We start from the raw sequence: 9,697 nt of genomic DNA, 5'->3' as shown, positions 1-9,697 counted from the left end.
CTTTAGTGTGTGTCTTCTTGTCTTTGATGTAGGGAATAATTCTATTTAAAGAAAAAGCTAAGGAAGCACTGGATAAAGCCAAAGATGCAAATAATGGTAACCTTCAATTAAAGAACAAAGAAGTGACATGGGAAGTACTAGATGGAGATGTGGAAAAAGAAGCATTGAAAAAAATCATAGATGATCAACAAGAATCCCTCAACAAATGGAAGTCAAAAGGTTATTCTTACTTTTTTCTGAGAGTTAGGATATTTACTCGTTTGCTTGAGTAAAAAGTATAATAGGTGTTCAAAGACCAACAAGATGTTTAAAACATTTCTTCACTGATTTCTCAATTGCCTCTCTAGGTCGCAGATTTAAAGGAAAAGGAAAGGGAAATAAAGTTGCCCAGACTGGGTCTGCTAAAGGAAAAGTACAGTTCCAGGGCAAGAAAACTAAATTTGATAGTGAAGATGAACATGATGAAAATGGTGCATCTGGACCAGTAAAAAGAGCAAGAGAAGAAACAAAGAAGAACCTGCATCAAAACAGCAGAAAACAGAAAATGGTGCCGGAGACCAGTAGTTCAGTAAACAAATTTTGTATTCATTTTAATTAGGTTTTTAGCTGCATTTGTCTTTGGAGGCTTTTAAAAAGAAAACCGAATTAGGTCCACTTCAATGTCTACCTGTAAGAAAAGAAAATTTTTTATTGTTTAGCTTGTCTTTTTGTTATCCAAATGAGGATTTTTTTTTTAATGTACAGTTGTATGTTATTCAGATGATTCAAATATTGAAAGAAAGATTCTTGTACTAAATTGCCTTTGTAATATGAGTATGTATTAGTACAAACGAATAAAATGTATACTATATAAAAAGAGCAAAAAAATATATATATCTGGAGGCAAATGAAAATATTAAAGTGTTTCTCGGAACAGTATCTGTCATTCCTGAAATGAAGTCAAGGTTTAAAACATTTGTTTTCAAGAAGAAGCTAATACAATAAAATTTTATTTAAAAGCCATTATGACTACCTCACTCAGTATCCAATTAGTGGCAGTTATGAACTCAAGCTCTGGCACCAGCTTTCCTGGGTTGAAACTCTAACCCTACCATTTCTTGCTGTGTGACTTTGAGCAGATCACTTAATCACACTGTGCCTCACTTTTCATATCTTAACATTAGGGTGATAACAGCACCTCCTATAATCACTGAGAATTAAACGTGTTCATGTATGCAAGACACATGCTCAATAGTGGTGAGTTATCATTATTATTTTCAGTCAGGACAGCAGTCTCTCAGAGCAGGCATTCTTTTGTGTTAAAAAACTGCCAGAGTTGTGGGAAGCAAGCCATGACTTTGTTGGCCCCTGAGTGTAAAGTACTGTTGTCATTTCCCATCTCCCACACCCTCTTCTTAATAGATAGGAATCCTGGGAATATCTCAATAAAGATGAGTCTTGGGGGTGGGAAAAGGGAGGGTATGATTGAAGTGCCCCTCCCATCAGAGATATTGCACATGTGATTCTAGAACAGAGTGAGAAATCAGTCCTGGCTTTCTTAGCATGTGCTTATGTGCTTTGAGATCTTGGCATATTTTCCCTGCAATACCATCAGCCCTCAAAGGGATAGTCTGGTGACAAGCCATGTACCTGACTTTGCATTTGATCTTTATCCATATCCCTTGGGATATCTCATCAAATGCTTTCTTTATCCTTGTATTTTCCAAGGTCATGAAAAGGACAACACTGATACAGAAAGATTTCATGTTCATTCTTCCCCTTTAATTTACTGGAAGTTCCAACATCTGAATAGAAGGAAAAGGCCAAGTCTACAGGCATCTTGGCAGGATGACAAATTATCAAAAAGAGATATGAATTCCCACAAAATAAACACACCAGAGCCAGGCTCCTCCACACCCTCGCAAGTCCAGTCATACTGTGACTGCACTGGCATGACTGCCAAGGGGTAAAGGGAAGGAAAATAGGAGAAAGACACAGAAGCCCTCATCCTTGAATCACATACAAACTCTGCCTCCAAAGGAGGACAAGAGGGCTTGCCTGTGTGTGGTCAGGGCAGAGCAATCCAAAACTGCATGAGGGGGAAGCGAGCAGGGCAGGGAAGGGAGGTAGGCAAGGATGAAAAAGATGCTTCCTTTTATCTGCACCAGAGAGAGAGATCAGTACTTGCAAGGGATGCCTCTGGGATCCAATAAGACAACAGAGCTAATTAGTGGTGTCTCATTCTATAACTGCCTCCAAAGGAGGACAAGAGGGCTTGCCTGTGTGTGGTCAGGGCAGAGCAATCCAAAACTGCATGAGGGGGAAGGGAGGTAGGCAGGGAAGGGAGGTAGGCAAGGATGAAAAAGATGCTTCCTGTTATCTGCACCAGAGAGAGAGATCAGTACTTGCAAGGGATGCCTCTGGGATCCAATAAGACAACAGAGCCTGGGCAAATATATCTGGAGTAAAGGTGAAATCAAGCACTTCCAACCTTCAAACTTCCTTTCCACATTCTTTTGTGCTGTGTATTACTTCACCAGGACCTTGATACCTCAATCTTAGAAAAACCTACTCTCCAAAGAGGATCAGCTATCTTGTTTTACACCTTAGCTTGAATTTAATGCCAGTTATTTCTTTCTAAGCCATTTTCCTTTGCTTAAAATTTCTAAGGTGAAATTTTAACAGGCTGGGAGTGAGTAGCTCAAAATAAGAAACACTCTGCTTGCACAAGACACTAAGCCTCACCAGTGGACCCAGAATCCTAGTTTCACATCTAAACAGATAATTACTGTTAACCTAAATTGTACTTAAAAAATAAACTGGAAAGATCAATTCCTTTATATCCTCAAACACCACAGAAAGATAACAAGCCTTTAAAACTTAAAAGGAAGCATCATATTGAAAAGAATTGCCAGGAAAACTAATTTTTGGTCCAACATCACCACTAACTAGTATTTAACCACAGACATGTCACTTGAATGTTCTGGACCTCAGTCTCCCATGATAAAATTAATGGGTTTGGTACCTATTTAAGATTCCTTTCAACTCTAAAATTTCATGATCAATTCATTATTTTTAGTTCAAGCACTTTCTGATGTGATAGCAAGAGCTCAATTTTTATCTTGAAATGAAGATGAGCTATATGATTAAAGATATAAACATGGACTCTTAAAATTAATGTACCATAGATGTGAGAAAAAAATATATAGTATGCTGTAGAATTAAGACACTTATTCCCTTAGCTCATTACCATGAGCTAGCTGACCTAATACCACTAGGTTTTTTTTCTTTTCTTTTTACACTATGGTAAGTACAGCAATGTGAACTCGAAAATGTGTGAAACAATAAGAATCAGCACCACAAGGCAGAATGCTGCTCTTAAAGATCAAGTGGGAGCTGGCTCGAGCAATGTGGAAATGTGAGAACTGTTCTTCAAGGTCACTGGGGAGCTATCTCATAATGCTCACCTTCCACCAGTTGGTCCAGGCTGGAAATCTTCTTGAGTCCATCAATGGTGTAGATTGTTCTCACTCCCTGGGGCAAATTCACATTATCCGACAGAGTTCGGGTCAAATCAGCCAGCAGGGCATCAAAAGATCGGAACCGGTCTGGGGAGATGGCATACACAATCCCTTTAAAGTACCGATCTCCATTTCGATAGAAACGAACTTTCTTGGCCTTCTTCTCGGAGCTGAGCGTCTGCAGCGTGCGGGTTCTGTAAAAGCTGCAGTGGGCACTATGTGTGGGACTGGGCAGCCCATTCACCCGTGACCCTCTGCTGTATCTCTGAGCCTTATCCCGCTCATCAAAGTGCTCCAGCTCCATGTCTCTGCCAAAGGACATGACGCAGTTCAAGTTGAATCTATGAGGCACAGCAACAAAAAGAGAGACACATACTTATATTATTTAAGATCATGATTTGAGAGACTCAACTTGAGAGCAGTTGGTGGAAACAGTGCTAGAAATGATGATATATTTCATATGAATTATCAAGTTGGGAGAGAAAGAAGACGGCAAAGAAAAGGAAGAGGCAGGCCCAGTGTGAATAGCTTATTAATCAACTTTAGTTTTATTAGAAACAGCTCCTCTGTACAGACCACCTAACAACATATCAGGCTTTGAACAGCTATTATTTCCAATAGTCACAGCAAACCTTTCAAACTATTATGATTCCTATCTATGGATGAAGAAACCAAAACAGAGGAAAAAATTCTCCTAAATTTACCAACGTAAGCCAGATGAGAAATGCTTGAACCAAGAACACTGACCCAGGTTTGCCTGACTCCGAAGCTCCAGGCTGCCTGCAGGGCAGTGTGCTAATCCTGATGGCAGGCAGGAAGTCAGCTTTCACACCACCATTCAGCTAAAGCAGTGGTTCCCAACCTGGGGCACTCACCCCACAGGGGGGCAATTTGATTTTTAAGGGGGACAATTTGAGAATGAGTCCTTAACAGTGAATTTTTTGCATTTCTTGTGGTTCTAGGGGTCTCATATACAGTTTATAAATATATATTGTGACATATTTATGCATTTCAGTTCTCTACTATGTTTTGAAACTTTATTTGCTAGTTTTTCATGTCGTTTCATATTACTATTTTTTTTTCACAACTTCTCAGTGATTTCTTCCTCAGTACTTCAACCATCCTTTCGTTCTTTTATTTTTCTCTTTCATGGATGTCATGTTTTTGGAAGTTTTTTAGACCAATGGGCTTTCAGGCTTCCTCCATGTGAATAGGAGTTCACATTTGGAATAAGAACAATTATATGTTACGGGGGAGTGGAGGAGCATCAGGATTTTAGAGATGCTTAGATGGGGCATGGCTAAAACAAAGGTTGGGAACCACTGAGCTAAAGAGAGGTGGTGGGCCAGGAGAAAAAGACAGTGGGCAGCATTTCATAATCAGATTGTCTACATTACTTAGTGTTTATGGTCCTCAAGGCCAGATGGAGAGCAAATGGAATCAATCTGTAAATTTTACCAACTTAAGATTTTCCAACATACTCACATATTCAACAGAAATTATTTTAAAACCTGAATTCACCATAACTCATTTACTTACATTTAATGCTTCAGAAAAATTGGATTAAAAAACAAGAAAAAGGAGGAAGAGAAAGAGAAGGGAGAGAAGATCAATGAAAACAACAAGAAGAAGAAAGGATCATAGGGCTCAGACATGAAAAAATAGCAAATAAAGTTTCAAAACATAGTAGAGAACTGAAATGCATAAATATGTCACAATATATATTTATAAACTGTATATGAGACCCATAGAACCACAAGAAATGCAAAAAATTCACTGTTAAGGACTCATTCTCAAATTGCCTTCCACTCAGGCTCTCTCTGTCTTTGAGGCAATCAAGATGTGGATCCAGACTTGACCCGGTACTAGCTATGCAAATTGGTCAACATCTTCAAGCCTCAATTTCCTTAACCAAGTATGGAAATGATAATCGTGCCTACTTCAGAGTTAATATTAATCATGAAGCACTTAAGATAGTAACTAGTATGTGATAAGTATTAATATTTGTATTTCTGTTCCTCACTCTGTCAAAGAAAGAACTAGTGGGAATAGAATCTCTGCCTTCTGGTAAGGAAGGCTCCTGGTGAGTCCTCCTGATTTCCACTCATGACCTTCTGAAAGGTATGCTTGCACTCTATGGTCCCCATTTTACTTTCTGTAGAGCCTTTGTTATCAGCAAGCTGCTGGAACCAGTTCATCCTTGCTAAGTTAAGGGTTTAGTTGATAAAGGCTTTTGGTGTTATCCCTTTTGGGGGATCCATGTTTTACCAGGTCAATCTAGAAAAGGGGGAAAAACCTCTGAATTCAAACAAAAGAAGTTCTAAAGACAAAATTTCAGGAATGTTGAAATAAAATATACAGGTAATGGAAAATTTAGGGCAACAACCTATGAGTGCTCCCGAAATCCCACCACAGGGATGATGTCCCCTTTCCCAAGGTCAGTCCAAACTAACCAAAATATCTGCAAAGCCTCCCTGACCTTTCCATGACCTCTGATTCATTGGCTAAAAATTTATGGTTGCCGAAACCGGTTTGGCTCAGTGGATAGAGCGTCGGCCTGCGGACTGAAAGATCCCAGGTTCGATTCCAGTCAAGGGCATGTATGTTGGTTGCAGGCACATCCCCAGTAGGAGATGTGCAGGAGGCAGCTGATCAATGTTTCTCTCTCATCGATGTTTCTCTCTCATTGATGTTTCTAACTCTCTATCTCTCTCCCTTCCTCTCTGTAAAAAAATCAATAAAATTTATTTTTTAAAAAAAATTTATGGTCAAAAGCATGTGCCCTCTGAAAAGAATGAAGTGGGAAAAGGTAATATTTATTAAATGTCTCCTATGTGCCCGACACTATTACTCAGCAATCAGTTGTGTAATATGCTAAATATTCTCTTCTAAATCTCATGATGACCCAATGAGGTAGGTAATATTGTAACTGAGGGTGAATATGGGATATACCCAGGGTCCCAAAGTCATAACTGAGGGAGTTGTGATTTAAACCCAGGTTTTCTCTGAATGACTCTGAAACTGGCACTCATTCCTTGCTGCCCCATACTCTCTTGTCCTAGAGGCCTAGACCCCCTGAGATTAGACCCTTCAGGCATGTAAAGTAGGGACTTTTTTAAGCCCTCACTCCTAACTAGCTTTGTGACCTTGGGCAGGTTACTTAACTGCTGAAGACCTCTGAAGAGGAGACAGTGATCAGCAGGCCTCTAATGTCTTCCTTCACCTGCTCATTAGTCTATTGCTGACCCCAACTGGGTGGAGCAGGAGGCAGTGGAGTGTGATTTAAATCTGGAGTGTAGCCAAAACCGGTTTGGCTCAGTGGATAGAGCGTCAGCCTGTGGACTGAAGGGTCCCAGGTTTGATTCCGGTCAAGGGCATGTACCTTGGTTGCGGGCACATCCCCAGTAGGAGATGTGCAGGAGGCGGCTTATCGATGTTTCTCTCTCATCGATGTTTCTAACTCTCTATCCCTCTCCCTTCCTCTCTGTGGAAAATCAATAAAATATATTTTAAAAAATAAAAATAAATAAATCTGGAATGTAATTTTTTCTTCCAAATATGAAAACTACCTCATGCCTCTTCATTTGTATTTTCCAGGAAAAGTTATAGCATATATAGGTAGATATGAATTGGTTTCATTGATTTTGAAGTTATATCCTTACAAAACAATTATCCCATCCTTCCGGCAGCTATTACTTTAATAGCAGAACCAATATTTTGCCCATGGTATCATAAATACTCCTACTTTTTAAAATAAATTTGTTTTTAAAAGGAGTTCTTTGTTTCCTAAAATGAGGTTGGGAAGATGATACTGCCAGTACTCATGCCAATTCACTAAACTCATCAAACTTTGTAAATCATAAAGGTCAGATTGGCTTTTGAATATTTTGTTTCTTTTTAAAGCCAGTGATCATCCCTCAAACCCTAAGATTTTTCCCCAAATCTATATGAACCCAAAGAAAACAAATAGGACCCTAGCAAAGGATGGCACAGATGTACTACCAGAGAATGCAAATCTAGTTTTAAAGGGCTCTTGTTGAGTCGCAATTTGCAAAGACCAAAAATTGTAGCAATTACTGGAATTCCTTAAAGGAACAGGCTTTTAAAGCCAAGAATACCACAGCAAATGAAAAAAAAAAACGTAAATAAATAGAAAAAAAAAGTTGATTTTGTTTTATTTGCACATATCCTCAAACTGGACTACACGTTCAATCAGGGCAGAGACCATACATATCTTCTACTGTCCTTCACTGAGGCTGCCCAATAGTAGGCACTGATGTTGGTGACAAAGAAAAGCCACACTCAAACTGAAATCATTTTCAAGATTACAGGTACCAGTAGGCATCAAAATAGGTGTGTTTCCCTTGCCATGGCTGGCTCAGCTCTCCATGGGCTTAGTCATATATTTGAACCAAGAAGATTCCCTGGGCCTCTACAAGCTCCCACTTTCTGCACAGGGAGCTGGCTAAAGCACACAGCCACGTGTTTGCAGACCATAGGTAGCTAAGGCCTAAGCCACACATTTGTGGTGCCAAGAAAGTATCTACACTGCCTTAGCCACAAAGATCACACATGTGGGTGGGGAAGAAGGGGATCATGGATCTTATCCAGATTTTCCTATAAACTTTTCCAGGCCAACAAATCAGCATCCTCCATTATTCTGTGGGACTTCTCACCATTTTGAGGAACCTGTGTTCATCCTCTAGATGAGCTCATAAGTTTCTGTTTCCAAGATTCCCCCTCATACAGCGCCCGCGCACACGCGCGCACACACACACACACACACACACACACACACCAAGACATAATTTGTCATAAATACTACCACATCTAAATTGATGCTGCACCTGGAAGTCTCAATGCATATTCCTGCCAGTGGATTAGAGTGCAGGTGGATGGACAGGCTAGAATTAGAGGCCACACACACCTTCAGAATGCAGGCACCACCCTGGACGAAAACATCACAGGCTGCATGTGGATCCTTCATAATGTTCCTACATATAACGTCTCTTAAAATCCCTCCCAGCCCACATCCATTGACATTTCATAGTTAAAACGCTGGCTTACTTTCCTTTTCCTTTCAAAGGCGATTTATTTGGGAACATTCATAAAACGTATTCTGGGAACAGTCTGCAGTGTACACCATAATGTGGACATGCATTCACAGGTGTGGAGAGGAGCTGGTTTGAATGAAACCTTTCACCTGCTCCATCTCCTACCAGCATCTCCTTGCCAAACCCAGCAGGGATTCCTAGCACAACTGATTTGCAAATGCAGCCTCTTTTTTAAAAAATATATTTTATTGATTTTTTTACTGAGAGGAAGGGAAGGGGTAGAGAGCTAGAAACATCGATGAGAGAGAAACATCAATCAGCCGCCTCCTGCACACACCCTACTGGGTATGTGCCCGCAACCAAGGCACATGCCACTGACAGGAACCGAACCTGGGACCCTTGAGTCCGCAGGCCGACATTCTATCCACTGAGCCAAACCAGTTGGGGCCAGCCTCTTTTTTTTTAATTGTTATTATTTTTTATTGTTAGCAGTATTACAGATCTCCTCCTCCCCCCTTCCACCATGCCTCCCATCAGGCCTTTACCACCCTATTGTCCATGTCCATGGGTTATGCATTTTGTGGGGCAATGCGGGGCTGTGCTTGTGCTCCCTCTAGGAGGAAATTGCCGGTTCCTCTCCAAGTGCTTTTAGCACTGCAGGTACTAATTTGTATATAAGCAGCCTCACTGTCCCCGAAAGAACTTGAGGCCCTGCAAATGTGCTTACAACACCCACACTGCAGCACAGATCGCTCTATCTTCCAGCACACACCACCCTCCCGGGCGGCAGGAGAGCACACAATAAGAGGCCTGGCCCAGTCACTCCTTCTAGGCGCAGACCTGCTCTTCATTCGTGGCGAGTTATGACAATGACAAACACCTAGCCCAGCTCCTCCGCCTTGTCTCGCCTTCCCACTAACAACACAGCGAAAGCTGAGGCGGCGGTGAGGGCATGCTCGTCCGACTCCCCGTTTTTAGCCCGGTGGCACCAGACAAAAGAGGCAGGTGCCAGCAGCCTGGGGGCCGCCCGCACACACAGCCCCGTCCGGGCCGGGCTGCCAGACTGGAAGCGCCTTTCTAGGAACAGCGGACCGGGCGGCGGCCGACCAAGCCAGGCGTCCGTCCTGACCTCAGCGCCCCGCA

At 41.4% G+C, this 9,697-nt stretch overlaps 1 protein-coding gene across 1 annotated transcript in view; it reads right to left on the bottom strand.

The window, feature by feature from the left end:
- Positions 1 to 9,697, bottom strand: part of LOC102772611 (serine/threonine-protein kinase DCLK1) — a 274,904-nt gene that overhangs the window by 264,819 nt on the left and 388 nt on the right. Inside the window, exon 2 of the mRNA XM_006752677.2 lies at positions 3,447 to 3,841. Within this exon, the coding sequence (XP_006752740.1) occupies positions 3,447 to 3,841 (395 nt within the window). The remainder of the gene's footprint in view (positions 1 to 3,446; positions 3,842 to 9,697) is intronic.

Source organism: Myotis davidii, unplaced genomic scaffold, assembly GCF_000327345.1.
Source record: "Myotis davidii unplaced genomic scaffold, ASM32734v1 scaffold810, whole genome shotgun sequence".
Classification (NCBI taxonomy): Eukaryota; Metazoa; Chordata; class Mammalia; order Chiroptera; family Vespertilionidae; genus Myotis; species Myotis davidii.
The sequence above is the reverse complement of the archived record's forward strand: the minus strand, read 5'-3'. Positions and strand labels throughout refer to the sequence as shown.